Source organism: Alosa pseudoharengus, unplaced genomic scaffold (genome assembly GCF_046254945.1).
Source record: "Alosa pseudoharengus isolate Yale_2024_CS ecotype anadromous, Long Island Sound unplaced genomic scaffold, YU_APseudo_1.1 YU_APseudo_1.1_scf_12, whole genome shotgun sequence".
Taxonomy (NCBI): domain Eukaryota; kingdom Metazoa; phylum Chordata; class Actinopteri; order Clupeiformes; family Clupeidae; genus Alosa; species Alosa pseudoharengus.
In genome coordinates, this window is record NW_027468587.1 from 30,172,262 (window position 1) to 30,193,799 (window position 21,538).

General features: G+C 42.7%; 2 protein-coding genes across 2 annotated transcripts; one reads left to right on the forward strand and one right to left on the reverse strand.

Moving 5' to 3' along the window:
• Positions 1–3,703: 3,703 nt before the first annotated feature.
• Positions 3,704–9,530, forward strand: LOC143118452 (myelin-associated glycoprotein). Its single transcript, XM_076279505.1, has 4 exons — positions 3,704–3,874; positions 4,112–4,483; positions 8,176–8,272; positions 8,387–9,530. The coding sequence occupies exons 1-4, from the start codon at positions 3,823–3,825 to the stop codon at positions 8,433–8,435; spliced, it is 570 nt and encodes a 189-aa protein (XP_076135620.1). The 5' UTR covers positions 3,704–3,822; the 3' UTR covers positions 8,436–9,530.
• Positions 9,531–11,443: 1,913 nt separating this feature from the next.
• LOC143119663 (B-cell receptor CD22) lies at positions 11,444–21,311 on the reverse strand. The gene is made up of 12 exons (XM_076281281.1): positions 21,150–21,311; positions 20,912–20,975; positions 20,141–20,497; positions 19,314–19,571; positions 18,714–18,983; positions 16,730–16,999; positions 15,858–16,127; positions 14,187–14,268; positions 13,861–13,909; positions 13,258–13,347; positions 12,891–13,033; positions 11,444–12,526 (listed from the first exon to the last, which is right to left on the reverse strand). Exons 1-12 carry the CDS (start codon positions 21,180–21,182, stop codon positions 12,424–12,426), a joined length of 1,989 nt encoding a protein of 662 aa, XP_076137396.1. The 5' UTR covers positions 21,183–21,311; the 3' UTR covers positions 11,444–12,423.
• Between the last annotated feature and the right edge of the window lie 227 nt (positions 21,312–21,538).

Below are 21,538 nucleotides of genomic sequence, written 5' to 3' on the forward strand. Positions count from 1 at the left end.
TTAATCATTTAGCATACCATTTTCAAGTGATTATTTTGGACAACAGTGAGTGATACTAGCCTACTGTACCATAACATTTTATGTCTTGGTATTGGGGGAAGGGGGCATTTTGAATATTGAATATTGCCACACACACACACACAGAGGTACAATTGGCAGTCCTCTTTGTAAAGACACATGCACACGCACACAAGCATACACACAGACACACACTCACATTCTTAAGAGCACACATATACAATATAATATCATATGCGCGTGTGTGTGTGTGTGTGTGTGTGTGTGTGTGTGTGTGTGTGTGTGTGTGTGTGTGCGTGTGCGTGTGTGCAAAATGTGAACATTATGAACATAAAAATGTACATAATAACATATTAAGCAAACATCTGAGTACAGTCACATTCTTTAGAGCACACATATCCTATATATGTAATAGATACTACTGACAACAATAGGATAACTCGTCAGGGCTTCTTCATACAGTATATTAAGCCCTTAAAGGTGCAATCAGGTCAGCAATCATACGTCATAATGTTTTTGTCAGTGAACATCTTCTCATGATCTGTTAGCTGTCCATCACTAGGGTACAGTGTAAAAAACACCCGGTCTCGGTAGTGTAAAGGGCGTCAAAATGTTACCAACGATGGAAAACAGCTGGCGGGAAGGTTCAGGCGTGTCAGAACTTTATGGGACAGTAAGATGCATTAGACTTGTGAATATTGTAGAAAACACTCATAATCTGACTCTGTAATTAGTAAACAACCTACAATATCACTAAACAGTTTATAAACTAAATGTTAAACACAAGGGCATGGCACACCAAGAGTTTTATGTTACAAGGATACAAAGATTAGCCTAGAAATCTAGACGCACCCTAGCGGCAGCAAATTAAATTAGCTGCCAGGGCTAGTCTAGCAACTCTCCGTTGGCTTGTGAGCTCGAAAAATTAAACTTCTATCAGGCCAATCAAATCGTGTATAGAGTCGTTAGGCGGGCTTAACATAATGATTGATGGCAGAGTTGCAACGGTTTGGCTTGAATTCCCTGCTACTTGAAAACAAATAAGATAATGTTGCTGTTGGCAAACAGTGTGACACGAGTTAAGCTTTTATTAAGTTGGCAAAAGTTTGAACTAACCAACTAGCTCCGCTGGTGGGAAACGCATGGGACTCATAGCGCTGTCCTATTGCGTGCAGAGAGAATTTGAAAGACAACCGATTATCCCACCCCTCGGACTGAGCACTGCGAACGGTGAGTGCCCAGACCCTACATTTTAATGTGAGTCTGGCTCGTCAGGCTATACAAGGATTACAAGGAGGTTTATTTGTCACATACATAGCAATACTAACGTAGAGCATGTAGTGAAATTTCGTTTGGTGTTCCGCTTTTTATGTGCAAGTGTGAAGAAAGAAAGATCAAGAAATATTTTAATAAATAGCAATAGAGAATAAAAAGTGCAGTGTGTGTACAGTCCATGTGCAAGTGTGTAAAAAAAAAAGTTTATATAGTCTTGTGTGTGTTCAGGATACGGATTGCTTGAGGATAGAAGCTCCTTTTCAATACTTTGGGTCCTGGTACATAGTCTTTTCTTGTAGGTCTCCTGCAGGGTAGGGAGATGTGCTCTGATGGTACGTTCGGCAGATCGCACCACTCTCTGTAGGGCACTGCAGTCACAGGCTGTACAGTTCCCATACCAAGTGATGATGCTACTGTACTTGTCAGGACACTCTCCACAGCTGAGGAGTAAAAGGCCTTCAAGATGATACTTTGAACTTCCTCAGCTGACGTAGGAAGTACAGTCTTTACCTAGATTTCTTCAGTGTGTGCTGGGTGTTAACAGTCCATGTTAGATCGTCAGTGAGGTGTACTCCCAGGTATTTGAAGCTTGTGACTCTCTCCACTGGTAGCCCACTGATCTTAAGTGGAGTGTAAGCTCTGTTCTGTTGTTTCCTGTAGTCCACCACCATTTCCTTTGTTTTGCTGATATCCAAAGTGAGGTTGTTGGACTGGCACCACTGTGCTACCTCATCCACCTGCTTCAGATAGGCCTGTTCATTGTTGTTGGTGATCAGGCCCACCACCACTGTGTCATCTGTCAATTTAATGATGGAGGTGTGACTGCTGCTGGCTCTGCAGTCATGGGTGTAGCTGTTATACAGCAGAGGACTCATAACACAGCCCTGGGGGGCATCTGTGCTAATGGTTAAGGTGTCAGATGTCAGACCACCCACCCTAACCACCTGTGATCGGTCAGTGAGGAAGCTGTGAATCCATTTGCAAATGGATTGTATGGAAGCTACACGGTAGCTTAAATGTTACAGATGTCAAGTAAACACAAAACCAAACCTGAGATGAATGTGTGAGAGAAAAGGGGAAGGGAAGACAGAGACAAAGAGTGTGAAAGAGTAGATGAGCAGGGCAGAGAAGAGAAGCCAAGCTCACAAACACTCTTAGGTGACTCTTAGGTGCTTGGTTTTATACCCCATAAACTCATTCCTATGCGTTTGCCAGTGACCAATCCCTGCGAGGCCCCAAGATAGCACTATAACCACCCCCCACCCCCATTAATCAAGGCCAACAGAGATCACATTGGGATAGTTGGGCTATAAAACTATGGCACATATCTCAGATTGTAATGAAACCATGATCAGACTGTTGCCCATATAACAAGGTTCAATTAGAGACCAAACATGAATATTTCACATTAATATACAGTACAATTACACAAACTTTAAATACCACTCATCTTGAGTCTCTCTGACCCTGGTGAAGGGCTGGGTCAAAATGACCAAAGGACACAATAGATGCAATTAGCAGCATTGTGATCAGGCCTTGGGGTCCTGATATAGTCAGCCCATGGATGCAGTTTGCCTTTTTGGCCACCTGGGCAAATAATGTCATTGTCCATTCATCTACAGTATGTAATCAGTAGGCCAGGCTCCAAAAACTAGAAACAAACAAATTGGGTGCAGCCTGTCCCCCAAACAAAAATGAAACATTGTGTGGATTTTCTCTGGGAATACTGAAGGGAGGGGTGATCTACATCTCTAGTGTGTTTTGTTTGGTACTTGATTTAAATATAATGTACGTTGTTTGGATGAAAGCGTTTGCTAAGAAATTGAAACATAAACATAGACAAACATGACGTCATACATAATTGCTGACTTTAACAGCTGAATGTCTTCGGCATATCAAATAAGTAGATGTTCACTCTGTTAGGTTTAGGCTATGTTATGTTGCAGTACTGGTAGGTTATGGACTGTCAGGAGGATGAATAGTTGTTGTAGACTACGCCTAAATACTCCAGGTGCAATAGACATCTGTATTTTTCCACATCTGTAATAGCATAGGCTTGCATACTGTAAACAGCAATTACAGCGTTAATGTCAAGTAAGGGATCATTACTTAGCTTTGATGTCTCAGTACTTCTTAGAAAAGGAACTTACAAAAGGGAAGTCAGACAGACACTCAAGCATGCACGCACACACACACACACACACACACACACACACACACACACACACACACACACACACACACACACACACACACAAACACACACACACACACACACGCACGCGCGCACACACACACACACACACACACACACACACACATACACACACACACACACACACACACACACACACACACACACACACACACAGACACATTGTCTCTTTCTCTCTCTCTCTCTCTCTATCTCTAATCAGTCACACAAGCACACACAGACATACACACGCCCATAGCACAACAATGCACACATGCATTCTCTTTGGATGAACTAGATGGCAGAGGCAGCTGCGACTGTGAGAAGTGAAAGAGATGGTTGTGAGATGCTTTGATGCTGGACTGCTCCTAACACTGTTCCTGTCTGGTAAGATTGGAGTTTGTGTGTTTTTGTCTCTGTGCATATTTGTAAACTTTCATTCAAGTTGATTTATTGATTGATTGGCATGCACTCTCGTCTCATTTTTATTTTCAGTCGTTATCCATAAAGCAAATTAACTATTTGATGATTGGAGAATGTGACATTCTGACCTCAGTTGAACGGGTACTGTTGAGTGTCTCTCTGGGGTTCCTCACATCTTGTCCTTGTGTCCTGACCTTTCAGTTGACCTCTCTGTATCCTGGGATGTCTGCTTGCCACACGGCCCACTCCATGCAACACCCAACTCCTCCATAGTTCTCCCTTGCTCCTATGACTTTCCGGAAAGAGGCCGTTACAAGGTGACCTCAGAGATGTGGTGCTTGGGCCAGAGTCATTGCATCACACAGAGGTACATATACCACAGTGCCGGGATCTTTCTGGAGCCAGCGTACCTGGGTAGAGTGGAGTACCTGGGCAGCCTGGGAAGTGGAAACTGCTCCCTACGGATCTCGGCACTCAGAGCGTCTGACAGTGGTGTCTATGTGTTTCGTTTCATCACAGACCATCCATTGGCCAAGCTTCCCGGTCAGAAGGGGATTGAACTTGAAATAACAGGTAAGAACTTGTTTTGAATGTAATATAAGATCTTGGTCATATCTAAGCTCTAAAACTCTATTCTGCTATCGCCATTCAGTGTAATGCCTTGTCAAACAAATGTATTATAGACAGTTGCTTTTAGTATTAGTATTTAGTATATTGTATTCTAATCTAGAGTAATATTCTCAATAAACCAACAACTCATGTTGAAGCAACTGTTTGCACGGTCATCTAGAGTCTAGACTACAAATTGTGATTAGTATGAAAGCAACCATTATCGATGACTAGGGGAAAGATTTCCTTCTAGGAAATGCCAGGCACTTGCTGACCAACTGAATAACTGTTGTCATGTTGTCATGACTTGGTATGACAGTTTCAAACAAAACATCCTCTTCCATTCCTGTAGCCTTTTAAGGACATCTTAGTGTCTCTTTGGTCTTGCTGACGTCTCCAAATGTTGGATCAGTTATCAGTAATCCTGATTAAAAAAAAACTCACTGAAAATATACCCCCCACTGGATGTAGTATGATCCTGTTCTTTCTAGTGATGAAGATAATGTTACTCTATTATGTTCAGTATATTCCATCATAGCTATAAATAACCTATTCCTTTTATCTGAGGAACTAGGCAGTCACAAAGTGTCATGTGACAGTGACTATTTGACTGAAACTACCCTGGTGAAAAAAAAAGAAGTTCTTCTGCACTTCTGCAAGTTTCAAGTACAGAAGTATACATCCCGTTTAAGAGTAAACATGCCAATCACATTCTTATGCTGTAGAACATACCGTCTCTCTCAATTGCTTGAATATGACTGACCACTCTGACATAAAGTTTTCAAAGCAATTAACACAGGCCTATAATAAAATCACACATACCATATTATATTTGCAAAAGGCTCTTATAACACCCATAAAAGCTTCTAAACATGTGACAAAAGCTAATGTTTACTTTGAACGAACTTGTGTATGTCTTCAGTTCATAATTGCACAATCCACAACAAAATACAAAACACAGTTTTCAATACAAGTTTTTTTCTGTGGTATTTGCTGATACTTCACGTATAGTAAGTGCAAAAAAGGCAGGCAAGCATATCACTATGAGTTGTGTTCTCTCTTCCCACAGTGTGACTAGGCTACACTTCTATGACATGTCATTGTATTGGTGGTGTGTTAGGTGTAATTGAGTGCCTGTCACTTTAAGGGCCTGAGATAAGCCTAATTACATTTCTGAGTGGATTGGAAGGCTTGTATCTCACTGTTTTCGGCTAGAGTGGATATAACTTTTTGGATAAGGACTGATTTCACAAAGGTGTATTAGCTAATCCTGTAGAGTTGCATGTGTTTCTATAGGCCTCTGAAGTTTGCCAACAAAAAGCTACCATCTTTGCCAATATAAGGGCATCCAGTATCATGAGATTTTTCCTATTATGGGAAAATACTGTAATATGGGGGTTTTGAATTATCTAACTTGTTAAACTCTCGTGGGGATGAAGAAGTCGGAAATTCAAACGTTTTGCTGTACACACTTTTGTCTTCTGCCTTCGAGTGGATACTGTGATCTCAATACTGAGGGACAGAGCAGGTGGTGTCAAATCAACGTTAATTCGAGTCAGACGCGAAATTCAACATCTACAGCATGAGTGATTAAACTACTTAAAGTAGGGCATCGAAAGGGTTCTATAAATGTAGGCTGCAAAACCTCAAGTTATATTCATGCACAAGCAAACTAAGCTGTATATTTGGGAAAATATAAGCCGTGATTTGGGAAAAGCCTGTAAAAGTCCTTGCAGGAAGCGATTACATCAACGTTTTTTGGTATATCCAGTTTTAGATATTTTTTCCCGAAGTGTTTACAACTTAGTGTTAACTTATAATTGTTGCAAACTGGACTACGAAAAATATTAGTGCATTCCTGGATCTACATCCTTATGCATGCTTCCTGCCAGGACTTTTACGGGCTTTTCCCAAATCACGGAAGAAACGTCGATGCAGCGGTATAGTAGCAGATAATGAGGCAAGTCTTATTTGAATAAACTCCTGGTGCACTTACAACCTTTCTAATGCCTCGTTATTGGACTAAAGGTCATAGTTGTACTACTGCAGAAGTTTCGTACCATTCAGGGCATTATTAGTGGGGTAATTTACTAGATAAAAGTTGGTTCCATCACGACTGCAGAACGTCATTAGTTTCTGACAGCGCTACTCGACCAGGGTTCGACCAAGAGAAAAAAGGTTCTGAGAGGGTGTTTGGCTCGGGGTCATGGTGCAAAGGACCCTAGGGTGAAATTACTCCGAACCATCGCTTTAAGTGCCTCCCACTAATTGTCGCATATATGGGAGGGGTGGGGGTTTGGGGGTCCTCCCCCAGAAATTTTTTCATTTGTTTGATGTGATTTCCTGTATTCTGGTGCATTTTGGGGATGGCCAATACTAAATTCAATCAGATTCATAGTCTACATCCTGATTTGTTGATATTGAGGCAATGATTCCATGCAAAGGCTTGGGCTTCAGGGCCCCCTGACCCCTTGGGACCCTGGGCCTGGGCCCGGTAGGCCCGTGCAGTAATCCATCCCTGTGGCTACCTCTGATCAGTCAGAGTGATAGTGTAGGCTACACAGAGGACAAAAGGTCAAGAAGGGCCATCTGACCACAGCAAGTGTTTGCGGTCAGAGAAACATTAACCTGTCCATTAGCTATTTATTCTTCATAACTCAGGTTTTTACTAACCTCAGTCTGTCAGTCAGCTCATTATTTTGCTGATTGCGGTCTACCAGGGGAACAATATGGCAGTTGTGGACAGTTATTGGGGTGTGACCATACTGTAGCTTCTTGTGTATATTTGGTTAACAAGAAAATTAAGCAAGAGGCCAAAGGGTTATCTGAGGATAGAAACGTTTATATGACAACACCCAAAAACGCTGTGTAAGGTGGTTTATTGGTTTGCCAATACGTCAGTCATCTACTGAGAAGGTGAACACCAAATTCTGTTTGGATTGTTGCATATAAGAAATAGGAGGCACTTTTGACCCCTTTGTGAGGATAAAGGATGAAGCACAACTGCTCTTATCCATCAGGGCTCCACGACACTTGTAAATATGAATATTTAAGGGTAATGCAAGGATTTTGTATTTAATTAGGTGTGCCTGACCGATTTGAGGGCCGCTTGGCCCAAATATTCCTCGGCCATTTTTTGCCCCAGTCCGTCCCTGTTGAGGTCTATTAGATCTATGACAATTTATGAGGGTATGACAAACTGTTTTGAGGATATGACAAACTTGTGAAATTGATGAAATTGAATTGAAACACATTTGCTAAGAAGGTGACAATAAAGGTCAACGGGATGACCTTAGTGTCATCATGTGTGAAATATTATCCTACAGTGTCTAAAATTAAACTAGGTTCAATACTGTCCAACCCTGCACACCCACTCCACGCCCTGAAAGTGATAAAGAGCAGCACCTTCAGTCAAAAACTTTATAATGCACAAATATAACTTTCCTTTATTTTATTTTTTTGTATTTGAACTTATTAGGTTTGGATGTCAATGTGTGGTGTTATGTCTGTCTTGAAGCTGCTGTGACACTGTAAATCCTGTAAAGGATGAATCCTATCCTACTGTAGGATAATATTTCATACAAAGCACTTTGAATCCTCATGAAGACATGATAATTATTTTCTAAATAGTTTTCCTAATGTTCACAATGACACAGAAAACACCCAGGCATCCAGGGGGAGCCATGTGGGGTGGATACTTGGCCTTCTGATAGCAACAACAGTGGGTGCAGTGGCAGTGTTTTACTGTATGAGGTCAGTAAGCATGCCCTACCTATGACACGCACATACATGCAATCTAATAAGATGTACAGTATGCACTTGAATTGAAGGGCCATAATAATGAACTCACTTTTAATCTGATTGCAGAAGGACCCGCCAAAGATCACATCAGGCAGTGAGCTTAAACATGACATGAATAAAGCCTGAAAGAGGTGTTGAAGCTATATCAACACCTTCATCTAAAAGACTTCATAAAGATGACAAGATGCGGTGAAAATGACATCTTTATAGACTGTGGAACCATTGTACATCAGTGCAATGCTTCAGAGATACAGTATAAGCCATCATTCTCTTTCAGTTGTCCTGCTGATATATGACATTGATATGTACACATTTGTAGTATTTATTAAAACTGTTCCAACTTATTGTTCAATCGAGTTCAATATTACCATAAACATTAACTTTACATCTCAGCACTGAACAAAATGCACAGCCGTGAGACTTTGATGATATGTGTTTGCATACAGAAATAGTAGCCTATTTCATTTATTTTCTTCTAGTGTTCCTGGATGCTCTAGGTAAATTGGCATCCTAAAGCGTGTGTAATTATCTATGGGCTGCAATCGGATTGGGACCCAATACAATGTAATACCTAGAGTTGCCTTGGTGACCTTGTTTTTTTCCTGCCCCTGTCACTTTAATGTTTGCTCTAAAGGGATCAAGGACAAAGTTCAAGCTGGGTCCTACAAAGCACTTTGAGACATATCCTTATGTTATTGTAGCCTGGTAAACTAAACTCATTCACAAAGTGAATAGAGTCTGGTCACTCATAATTGGGAAACCTTTCACACACTCACATGGGCGTAGACTTTGTGCTAACTTTGAAATCATTGGTCCAGGCTCACCAGTCACATTGATAAGGGATTCATAACATTACTTCTACTACACATAAGCCTTAGAAACTGATAATAAACAACATTGGCAGTCAGGAAACAATGTATGTTGGCCTAACTTTGCTGTAAATAAATCTACACATTCTTCTGACTGCAATTTTTGATGTCTGCATTTGCATTACGTTGGAGTTGGTACAGTACTGCCGTTTACCTCAGCCACTTTCGATTGTGAAACTATAGCGTCATCCCCTTTCGTCACTGATTGGGCAGGTAATCTGCTGACCGATGGAAACGTTAGTGAATTATGGTGTTCCAGACTAGTATGTCTCTGAAAGGAGATCTAGGTGGGTGTGGTAATGTTATTGTGCTATATTAATAAAAATGAAAGTATAACTGAATTGAATGGAATTTCCCCTGATGAACCAACTTCCCTTTTCACAGTGAATTAGGCCTATTCCAACTAGATGTACCGCAGAGCGGTACAAAATATGACCGCCGCCCAGTCCAGCACATGTTTTCCACAAAAATAAGTCACGCTGAAAGGCATATATGATTCTAACTGTCTCACTGAATTGCATTATGCACACTCAATTCTCACTGGTATCTGCTAGACAACAAGTACCAAAACATGATTAGTTCATAGATTTCACATGTAATATACATTTTATACAACCCCACCCCCATCTTGCCTGTTCATAATTCTGAGAAATTCTTGAATTGTGTGCATGTGTGCGTGTACATGTTTATGTTTATGTGTGTGTGGGTGTGTGGGTGGGTGTGTGTGCGTGCATGTGTGTGTTTGCCTGTTTATGTGCCTGTGTGTGTGCATGTGCATGCATGCGTATATATGTCTACTGTGTGAGTATGTGTCATACGTAGGATTACTGTGAATGTATGTGTGTGCGTGTGTATCTGTTTATGCACATGTGTGCATATGGAATGGGTTTACATGATCCCTGGAGGCAAACATACGCAAAAAATTGGTCATACTAGGCCCTACGGTTCTCAAGATATTCACAGAAAACTATGTCTGCCCTACCCTCCTTTCGGGGGGTCCAGTCCAGCGGGGGGGGGGGCTACAGATCAAAATGAAAAGTCATGGTTCCATTCTATCCATGTGAGGTTACATGCCCACCAAGTTTCGTGTACCCCGGTCTTTCAGTGTCCCGGGAATCCTTGTTGGTGTACGGTCACTAAATGTACACATAAATTATTTTATTGTTTTAAGGCCCCCCATGAACGAAAGTCCACGAAACTTGGCATGCATTCGGAGGGTGATCCTACACCTGATGATCCTACACTTTCAATTTCGTGCAGTTTTGACCATGTCAGCCAGAGATATTGTGATGAAAACACCTAATGTTTTGCTTTTTAATTTTTAACTAGGTGGCGCTATACATGAAATAAGTGGTAATGGGATAGGTTGACATGCCCCCTTTAAGACCAACATACAAAAAAAAGTGGACCTCCTAGGCCCTACGGTTCTCGAGATATTCACAGAAAACTGTCTCCAGCCACCTACAGGCCAGTTGGTGTATAGTAACATAAATTAATTTATTGTGTGGCCCCCCATGAACGGAATTCCACAAAACTTGGCGTGCATTCAGAGGGTGTCATAATGATCCTACACTTCCAATTTCGTGAAGTTTTGACTATGTTAGGTCACAGATACCTTCGATTACAACACCTCATTTTTACTTTTTTGTGTTTAACTAGGTGGCGCTATACATGAAATAAGTGGTTATGGAATGGGTTGACATGGCCCTTTGAGATCAACATACAAAAAAAAATGGTCCTCCTAAACCCTACAGTTCTCGAGATATTCACAGAAAACTGTGTCTGCCCTACCCTCCTTTCGGGGGTCTAGTCCAGCGGGGGGGCTACAGATCAAAACAGGAGGTTCCATGCTATCCATGTGGGGTTACATGCCCACCAAGTTTCGTGTACCCCGGTCTTACAGTGTCCCGGGAATCCTTGACGGAAATTTGGACATGCGAAAAAGAAAGAAAAAAAAAAAATCTGACTAAACCTATATCACCGCCGCTTCGCTGCGCGGCGGTCATAATAATACCAAACAATGCATACCAGTCACAACAGTAGATGGCACTAGCTCTCTCATTTCAACTGCAAATGCAGTTGAGCCAGTTGCTCAACTGCATTTGAGCAACTGGCAAAAGGCAGACACTCATTTGCTGTGATACATATTAACACAACTTTATTTTAAAAACTGTATTAAATGACTTTAACGAATATGCAGGAACCTGCTGAACAATTTGATGCTTAGTTTTTGGTGGGGAAAAAGTTAACATAACCACACAACACTGGATGAGCATTTAATTTCTTATTCACCATACATCTTTTAACAAAAATGATACTGCCATGGTCCTTTTCCACTAAATTGGTGATCATTCAGCAAAAAAAAGAAAAAAGAGAAGCATCCTTGTTACAATTTGTATGGTCAGCCTCATATTGCGTGTCTTTGGTACAATGTACGTAATCTATAATGACCTTACAGTAGTTACATTTTTTATTGCAGTGTTCTCCATGTCTTGTAAGTAGTCAAACATTGGTTTAATTGTCTTAATCCTTCCCCCTTGTACATCATCATGTAATCAGATGACGTAATCTTGACATAAAAAGTAATCTTTCCTTTTTCGGTTGAATTCTAGTGTTTGAGTCCTTATTTTTAAATGGCTTATTTAGTGCATTTAGTGAACTCACAGCCAACTACTAACTACTGACATGAGGGTCAATATAATGGCAAGACATTTAATTTATGATAGCACAGGACGCAGTATCACATGGGTAATTCAAACTGACATAATATTTGGTATCATATCAAAAGCTAGGCTAAACGTTTAATATTTTCTTATTTGTGAAAAAAAGTGAATTTTTAAATTTCAGTTGTTCACATGGAATGTTAGTATAGCAAAAAAAGAAATGACAAATGGACAGACAAATAGTACCAATCTCGTCAGCACAATAAGTGAAGTCATCATAGGGTGCTGTTCCATGGCTGGACAGGACAGAGACGTTTCCCCTATCCATATTCAAAGGTTGACCTCCCAAGTCAACCTAAGAAGTCAACCTAACCTAAGAAGACACATGATTTATTTTCCCTTAGGCCTATTGTCTTAAGCAAACTGTTTCTAAACTATACTTTAATCTTATTTTGTGCTCAAACCATGTACACAACTTGTAGGCGAAGGGAGATAAAACTTGATATCCAGTCTGCACAAGGAAATGAATGTGGGTGTAAATGTCAAATAGTTGTACATCTAAGCAGTAACTTCATGGCTGCTCATTGGATAAGACGGAGTAAATGACATTAGATCGATCCCTGCTGCCTTTATTGCCATCTAGTGGTAGATGAGTGATCTGCACCTGGTCCAAACTGAGGTAAACAAACAAAATGGAAAGTAATTTCATTTCACAGCTTTACTGTTGACATAGCAAAAGATTATATATATATATATATATATATATATATATATATATATTAAACACATACTGTACTATACCATATATGTTCTACTCTGTATTAAAAGGATGTTTACAAGTGTTTGTGATCACGATTTCAAGTGACATACATCTTGGTCATATCATCAACATTACATCAAAAAATGTATGATATATTTTACTAATATTTTTAAGCAAATCTCTTAATGTTTTGAACTAAAATACTGAATACAGCTCCATGAAATCATGAAATCAGAATGTTGGTATGTTGATATCCTCATGCTGTCCCTTGACCTCACCTGGGCATTCTAGAGTAATGAACAGTGATGTAATTGAGCTTGCCATCATCTTCGGTGTTCTGTGTGACCTCTGTCAAGGGCACGATGGATGGGTGCAGGCTGTCCATGCTCTCAGTGTCATCACAAGACTCCTCTGGTTCCTCCTGTGAAGGAAACACACACACACACACACACACACACACACACACACACACACACACACACACACACACACACACACAAACACACACACACACACACACACACACACACACATACAAATACACACCCTCAATTGGTCCACATATTGGTCCACATATTGGTCCACAATTGGCAAATGGAATCTCAAGCCAGAGTGCAGGAAAATCATCATCTTCGGTGAACTTACCGGGATGTCGGTCATCTTGGAACTCCTGAGCTGAAAGGTATCCTGTGGGCACTCATAGAATAGTGTCTCAGGCATCACTGCTGACCTCCGCTGAGGTTGAAAGTCAAAACAAAAGGTATGACATCTCAGGAAGACCATACTCACTCAACTTTACATAGCAAAAACGAAGAATCCGTAAAAGTTGCATCCGCTTTATCACATTTTATTCTTTCATTTTCTCCCTCATATTTAAAGGTGCTCTATGCGATGTTGGGTAACGTCACTTCTGTTGACGTTCAAACAAAACAGAGAGCTAGCCCACTACTCGTACTAAATGTCCATCAACTGTGCATGACTGGCTAAAACAGTTTGTTATGTTTTTGATTAAGTTGTTTTTGTTGCTGTTTTTGGAGCCTGGGCTGTCCCCAGAGATTGCGTTCTTTTACAGTGTATCCAGGGCACAGGCAGCAAGCGGATGGTGAGGTGATGTTTGCTGTATGCGACAAAAAAATGCTTTAGCTTAGAAACCGCGTAACATCGCTTAGAGGACCTCCTTTAATGACTTTCTCCATTTTATATTTCAGCATGTTCATTTTTGAACAGGAGACTGAGAATGCCACTGACCGTTTTCACCTGCCCGTGGTGCTCCGGGTCCACTCTGTGCATGTTCTTGCTGTGGAGCGAGGCAAACGCACACAGCGGCATGTCAACTTTAATAAACCCTGGCTCAGGTGTCACATGTTACTTCAGCTATAAACAGGAAAAAGATGTCAACCCTCTTGTGCTATGGTTTAGGGCTCTCCCACTGTGGCCAATCAACAACCAAGCCTATTTCACATAACACAACACAATGCAGGATTCAGCAACAATGCACAATTGGCTGGAGACAGCCACAAAAAGCACTGTATGCTGTACCTGTAGCGCAACCAATAAAGAGAGAGTAAAGTCACCTGATCATGACAGCCACCGTGAGTGAGATGAGTCCCACAGTCACTCCCATGGCAGAGGCAAGAGCTATCACCTTCAATCGACCTGTTAATCAACACGCAGAGGGCACGCTTACTGTAGACCTGGTGCTTCTTCTGAGGAGCATTTCATGAATATATTTTCCATATGCTTTTAGGCAAGTTACAGATGCATGTCTTACAGTCACTTCAACTTTTTATGAGCATAAAAATGCCAATTATCCAATCCAAATACTTAAGTCCATTGTGACCTGCAGAAATACAAGAACTAGAGTGTGAGAGGTCATGTCATAAATTTGCTTATAGCATGGAAAGAGAAGTCACCGAGGTTACTAGAATTCTGCATCAGTCTGACAGTCTGTTTGCACAAAACGGTAAACTTCAGACTAGACATGTTATCAAATAATTTCCTCTCCTCCTCTTTGATTCTTGCTGTGCCAAGTTCAGAGATTACTCATTTGCGCATCCAAAGGTCAGAATCAGATCTGAACTCGATTGACCCACAACTTACAAAGAGTAAGTGACATTAGTGACTCATATGTCAGAGCCTCACATGGATTGCATTGCTCAATGTGTCTATCTACAGATGACTGCATTACAGAAAACAGTGAAGAGGGATATAAGGAGCAGGTTATTTCAGTTCACCTCAATAAGAAGAACTTATGTCAGCAAATTAGACAGAGACAAGTCCAAGAATATAGATGCAAGACTGCAAGAAATGACACAGTGTAGGCTACTTGATGAAATCAACTTGGAAGTGAAATAGAAATATACTAGCTTGAAAATAAAAACAGAATAACTAATTATAATACAATTACTAAAGAAAGAGCTATGACACTCATGCTGTGTGTACATTGTGTGTGTGTGTGTGAATTGTGCATGTGTGTGCGTGTGTGTGTGTGTGTGTGTGTGTGTGTAAATGTGTCTGCGCATGTGTGTGTGTGTGTATAAGTATTAAGTATATATACTCTTTTGATCCCGTGAGGGAAATTTGGTCTCTGCATTTATCCCAATCCATGAATTAGTGAAACACACACAGCACACAGTGTACACACAGTGAGGTGAAGCACACACTAATCCTGGCGCAGTGAGATGCCTGCATCAACAGCGGCGCTCTGGGAGCAGTAAGGGGTTAGGTGCCTTGCTCAAGGGCACTTCAGCCGTGCCTACTGGTCGGGGTTCGAATCAGCAACCCTCCGGTTACAGGTCCGAAGTGCTAACCAGTAGGCCACGGCTGCCCCGTGTGTGTGTGTGTGTGTGTGTGCGCGCATGTGTGTGTGTGTGTGCGTGTGTGTGTGTGTGTGTGCGCGCATTTGTGGGTGTGTGTGTGTGTCTGCGCATGTGTGTGTGTGCGCGTGCATGTGTGTGTGTGTGTGTGTGTGTGTGTGTGTCTGCGCATGTGTGTGTGTCTGTGCATGTGTGTGTGTGTGTGTGTGTGTGTGTGTGTGTGTGTGTGTGTGTGCGCGCGCATGTGTGTGTGTGTGTGTGTGTCTGTGCATGTGTGTGTGTTTGTGTGTGTCTGCGCATGTGTGTGTGTGTGTTTGTGTGTGTCTGCGCATGTGTGTGTGTATGCCTGTGCATGTGTGTGTGTGTGTCTGCGCATGTGTGTGTGTGTGTGTGTGTACAATGTGTACATGCAAGTGTCTATTTCCTGACCTCGCACCCGAACAGTGAGCACTGGGGAGCTGTGCGTGCCGATGCGATTGCGGGCCTCGCAGTAGTACTGGCCACTGGCACGGGGGCTGACCTCAGCGATGGTGTAGCTGGGGCCTGATCGGGTTTCCCAGGCGTCAGCGGCATTGATCCGATACCAGGTGTAGTTCTCCACCGCCGGGTTGGCCTGGCTGCTGCACGTCAGGGTCAGCGAGCCGCCCGCGTCGATCACGTTGGATGGACGCGCCCAGACCGAGGTGTTCTTGGGTGCATCTAAGGAGGAGAGAGAGGAGAGGGGGATGAAAAAAAGGATGAAAAAAGAAGGAGCATGATAAGTGGAGAGGAAAGAGTGTGAGGTTTCACATGCGAAAGAGAGGTGTAAAGAATGTGTGCGAGAGTATGAACAGAGGAGACAGATGGAGGAGAGAGGGGTTGTGTGCCATTGATTGATGACTTGCTCAAGGTTGGTGTGAGGTGAGCTTTGCTTTCACATGGAGTAACTCGAAACAGATCTGGAGCAAAGGTGAGGCAGGCAGACGTCTGCCCAACCAACCAAGAGAAATTGAGTCAGCAAACTTAGACCACCACTTCAAGGAGATGTGGAAGTGTTTGAGGAATACATTTTGGCGGTGACTATAAGATAAAAAACATTTTCAAAACTGTAAACTGTGACTAACTCATTCAGTTTCACACATTACAAGAGGTGTTGTGCCCTACTTTTTGCTCAGACTCAAAACACTGAAACAGGAAACCAGAAACTCTTAAAACGGCTGTGGTAAATTGCCAATATCAAGTGCGGTCATTTTGTATCAGGAAGCATCTATTTTGGCTTGTGCTGCATCACTCACACACAGTGCAACAGCAACGCTACTCACACAGCACAGCCAGCGACACTATCGGCGATGTCTGCTGGCCGAACCCGTTCCACACGGTGCAGTAGTACTTTCCACTGTGGGGGGAGCGGACGCTGGGGAAGGTCAGGTTCTGCGATGACCACTTGGTCCAGGGTTGCCCTGCGTTGGCCTTGAACCAGGCATACCTCTCTGCAGGAGGGTTTGCGTTGGTGCTGCAGGTCAGGTTCACTGAGTAGCCCTCCATGATGTCCCCTTTCGGGCTGATGAGAATCTTAGTGTTCTTGGGAGCGTCTAAAGAACAGAAGGCAATGTAGAAATTGTTTGGTACAGTCATAGGGAATATTTAGTCTTTATTATTATGAGTAACATTAGACTAAAACATTAAACTAACACAGATGCTATTTGCATCTTGGTGTCAATACACACATCAATGACTTTATTTCACCAGCACTCCCAGGGAATTGGAGATGCAGACCACTTCGCAGGGGAAGAACGCACAGATAAAATGTTTCTCACAAACACTAGCCTGCATGTAGGTCTCTGAACCTATTAACCACAGGACGCATTCAAATAGCACACATAATATAGGTCAACACCTAGCAGTGGAGAAGAACTTCCTGTGGATATCACCATGAGTCCAACTATGAAATTTACTAACTAAATTACTGCTACACACACACACACACACACACACACACACACACACACACACACACACACACACACACACACACACACACACATATATACACACATACACACACACACACACACACACACACACACACACTTACATAGGCACTCACACAACCACACACACACAACACACACACACACACACACACACACACACACTTAAATATAAGCACTCACACAACCACACACACACAGACACAGACACACACACACACACACAAACACACATACACACACACACAAACACACATACACACACACACACACACACACATTCACACATTTTCATTGGGTTCACACATTTTTCACACCCTTTTGCAAAACAGTTAACACAGATGTCATTCAAAAACCCCAAACTCTATTGATTTTCCAGTGCTAAACAAAAGGCACAAAATCTTTTCACAGGTGGTATAGATACCTTGCATAAGTCTGAATCTCTGATACACCTGTGTGAAACTCCTTTGCACAATTCTTTACAGTAATCAGCACCCATTCATTATGCATATGAGATGCCATGTCTGTTCTTTGTTGCTATTTGCAAGTATAGATCTAAAGTACTATATTGCCTATTTGGTGAAGAAAACAGTACAAAAGGTGTTTACTGTAGGTCTATTACGATGAAAAATGAAAAGTTGTAGTTCAATGAAATTTGTCTTGCCTAGGTGTTTACTGTAGGTCTTACATCTTTTATTCAGTACATTTAGTCTTTTCAACAGTTTTTTCTGATACCAGAAAAATGAGAAAGAAATGGAACAAACATAGCAAAAATGCTCATTTAGAGAACTATATTTTGCATTTTGTTGTCCAGTGTGTAATGATTGGATGAAATCACACAGTGATTTGACGACAGGATGTGTTGTTTGAAGGCAAGATTTGCTTTTGCTGCATGTTTTAAGTGTTTTGAGAGAGTAACAGCCTTTTGCAAACAAATGTGTCATTTTCGTCATTTTGGCCAGAGTGCTTTTGTTTAGACACAGGTGTTAACTGTTTTGAGAACTTGATGTCAGAGTTGACACAGGCATCAAAACGATCGAGAAAAACTGTAATGCAAGGTCCTGCTGACCACTGGCCCAGTGGGGCAGAGATGACAGGGGACCAGATGTAAGGTACCCCATTCCTGAACTTAACCTTAATGATGATATAATGCCAGGCACATCTTATAACAACATACAGAATAGGTGCACTGACCTTGTACTGGCCTGTGAAGTGATCTATATTGTGTAATAAGTGACCACTCTATGGTGGTGCATATGGTGGTGTGACCGCTCTATGGTGGTGTTCTTCCGTGCTGATTGGCTTAGAGGCTTACAGGTGACGTTGAGCAGGGTAGGTCCGGAGCGGTCAGTGCCCAGCGCGTTGCGGGCCATGCAGACGTAGGCGCCGTGGTCCGAGTACTCCAGCCTCCACAGGCGCAGCGTGGGCTTGAAGCTGTCCGGCAAGCTGCCGCTCTCGCCCTCCTTGAACCAGGCGAAGCTCTCCACCGCAGGGGCGCCATCACTGCTGCAGGTCAGAGTCGCCGAGCCCCCCTCCGCTATGGCCCCCCGGGGAATGATGTCCACCTTTGTGGAACGGGGGGCATCTACGAGTGAGTGAAAGATAGAGAGAGAGAGAGAGATTTACAAAGAATGATATCTGGTTTTGCAAGAAGTGTTTTATAGTTTCAATAGTGTTTTGAATGAACATAAAATTAATTTAGTAATTAATTGAACCAACTTAAATTGAATTAGACAAATAAGCTTTATTAAAATTATAGATTATATACTTATAGCAGGTCAAAGTTATATAAATAGCATCAGTTTTAGCATTTCTCCCATACATACTCCACATACATACCACTACACAGCTATGTGAAAGATTATCTTAAATCTTAAATAGTGGTGTGGTGTTGTTTTTTTACTTTACTACTTACACCCTAAAGCCAGGCTGATCCCTGGTGACAGAACGTTCTGTGGTGGGATCAGTCGGCAGTTGTACGTGCCGGCGTGCTGGCTGTTGAAGTTGTAGATGGTGGAGGACTTCTCTGACGACCCCAAACTGACCCCGTTCCTGAGGAGGGTGAAGGTCTTCCCCGCCGCAGCGCACCCCCTGGCCACGCACGTCATGTAGACCGTCTCCCCCGCCGCAAACAGGTTACCTGCCCGGGCCGGCCGCACCTGGACCTGCAGCTCTGCCGCAAAACACAAACACTTTCATTTACTCTGTCAAGGGCAGCCGTGGCCTACTGGTTAGCGCTTCAGACTTGTAACCGAGAGGGTTGCCGGTTCAAACCCCGATCAGTAAGCACAGCTGAAGTGCCCTTGAGCAAGGCACCTAACCCCTCACTGCTCCCCGAGCGCCGCTGCTGTTGCAGGCAGCTCACTGCGCCGGGATTAGCGTGTGCTTCACCTCACTGTGTGTTTACTGTGTGCTGTGTGTGTTTCACTAATTCACGGATTGGGATAAATGCAGAGACCAAATTTCCCCTCAAGGGATCAAAAGATTATATATACTTATACTTACTCAAGAGAGAAATCAATAACTAAACTATCTATGTAATTCTATTTGATGGTTATGAAGATTCTTCTTGTGACAGATGTGAGCTTGTCAAACAGGGGTGGATTGTAATAATAAAAGATAAAAAGTGTTCTTTCTTCCTTAGAAGCGATGTGTCAGAAAAGTATTGTGATCTGCATGGACCCATGAAACCACACGTTCCTGCCACCTTGTTATTTGTTATGAGATTTTAAGCTGACTCACCTGTGACCGACAGAGTGACAGAATCGGGTGACGTCCACCGGCCGTGTTGGTAGTCTGACTCAAATCTGAAGTGGTATTGGCCCGCATCGCTGAGCTTAACATTGGTGATCTGTAGGCTGCACCTCTTGTATCCCCCCATGTACTTGACCCGGTCTCTGAAGGAAGGGCTGACCACTCCGAGGTCCGTATGGTAGGCGTACTCCCTGCGATCCTCAGCCGAGATGTGAAACCACATCACTTTTCTCACGTTGTAGCCCGATGGGTAGTCATAACGACAGGGGAGCGTTACCGTGGTTCCGGCCCAAACGCAGATGTCCTTCCTGGAGAAGGTCACTACCCACTTACTGGCTCTCACGCCTAGGAATGATTGACACACACACACACACACACACACACACACACAGACACACACATACACAGACACAGACACACACATACACACACACATAACACACACACATACACAAATGCAGGCAGGCACACACACACACACACACACACACACACACACACACACATACACACACACACACACACACACACACACACACACACACATAGAGGGTCAGTGAAGTTAGCAATCTGTGCTCAGTCTAGAGAGATGCTGCTGATCGCTCGGCTGACGCCGGTAAAAATAACAGATCGATACGCAATCTGTGTTGGAATACAAGGACACCTGCGACATTTCACCACGATGTACAGTATAGAAGCACTAGGTGCCTTAAGCACACCAGCAAAAACAAAGAATGAAACATCATAAACATTCTTTACCTGTCAAATCGCAGGTGAAGACAGTCATCACCAAAACCCCTATCCACATCTTCAAGCTAAAGCTCTACAACAACCAAGGTGGCAAAACAGAACAACAAGAAAATGAAGTGATGTTAGACTTCATGACTTTTATGAAAAAGTGTTGGATCATCATTGGACTCATTGGAGCATCATGATCAGATTGTATCTAGTTGACATTCAATCAGACATTCATTTACACCCTTGAACGCTGAAGTACCTGGTTCATCCGATGTCCTCCCTCGCGCTCCATACGCACCACGACGCCAGTCCAAAGTCCACACACGAGGGCTCCGTGGCTAGAGGCTGGCACCCGAATGTAAAGATGAGTGGAAAAGTGAATTAAATCCGAATTCAGATAGGGAAGTGAATGTGGGTGAGAGTGGCCACTACATCTCCCACACACTCACTCTCTCTCTCCGTCTCTCCCTCTTTCTCTCTCTCTTTCTCTCTCTCTCTGGCTCTGTTCCTCACTGTCTCCCGGGCAGAGCTGTCTCCCTCACATGAAACTCAACCTCCTCTCATTGCACCCCCCCCCCCCTACACACACACACACACACACACCACCACACACCCAAGCCACCTCAGAAGGCTTTGCACTCTAGCCAT

Excerpts from the sequence above, each read along its gene's own strand:
- LOC143118452 (XM_076279505.1), top strand. The coding sequence starts at position 3,823 with ATGGTTGTGAGATGCTTTGATGCTGGACTGCTCCTAACACTGTTCCTG. Across the intron at positions 3,875-4,111 it reads CCTAACACTGTTCCTGTCTG|TTGACCTCTCTGTATCCTGG; the intron begins GTAAGATTGGAG and ends CTGACCTTTCAG. Across the intron at positions 4,484-8,175 it reads GATTGAACTTGAAATAACAG|AAAACACCCAGGCATCCAGG; the intron begins GTAAGAACTTGT and ends ACAATGACACAG.
- LOC143119663 (XM_076281281.1), bottom strand. The coding sequence starts at position 21,182 with ATGGAGCGCGAGGGAGGACATCGGATGAACCAG. Across the intron at positions 20,976-21,149 it reads GAGGACATCGGATGAACCAG|AGCTTTAGCTTGAAGATGTG; the intron begins GTACTTCAGCGT and ends TGGTTGTTGTAG. Across the intron at positions 13,034-13,257 it reads CCAAGATGACCGACATCCCG|GAGGAACCAGAGGAGTCTTG; the intron begins GTAAGTTCACCG and ends TTTCCTTCACAG.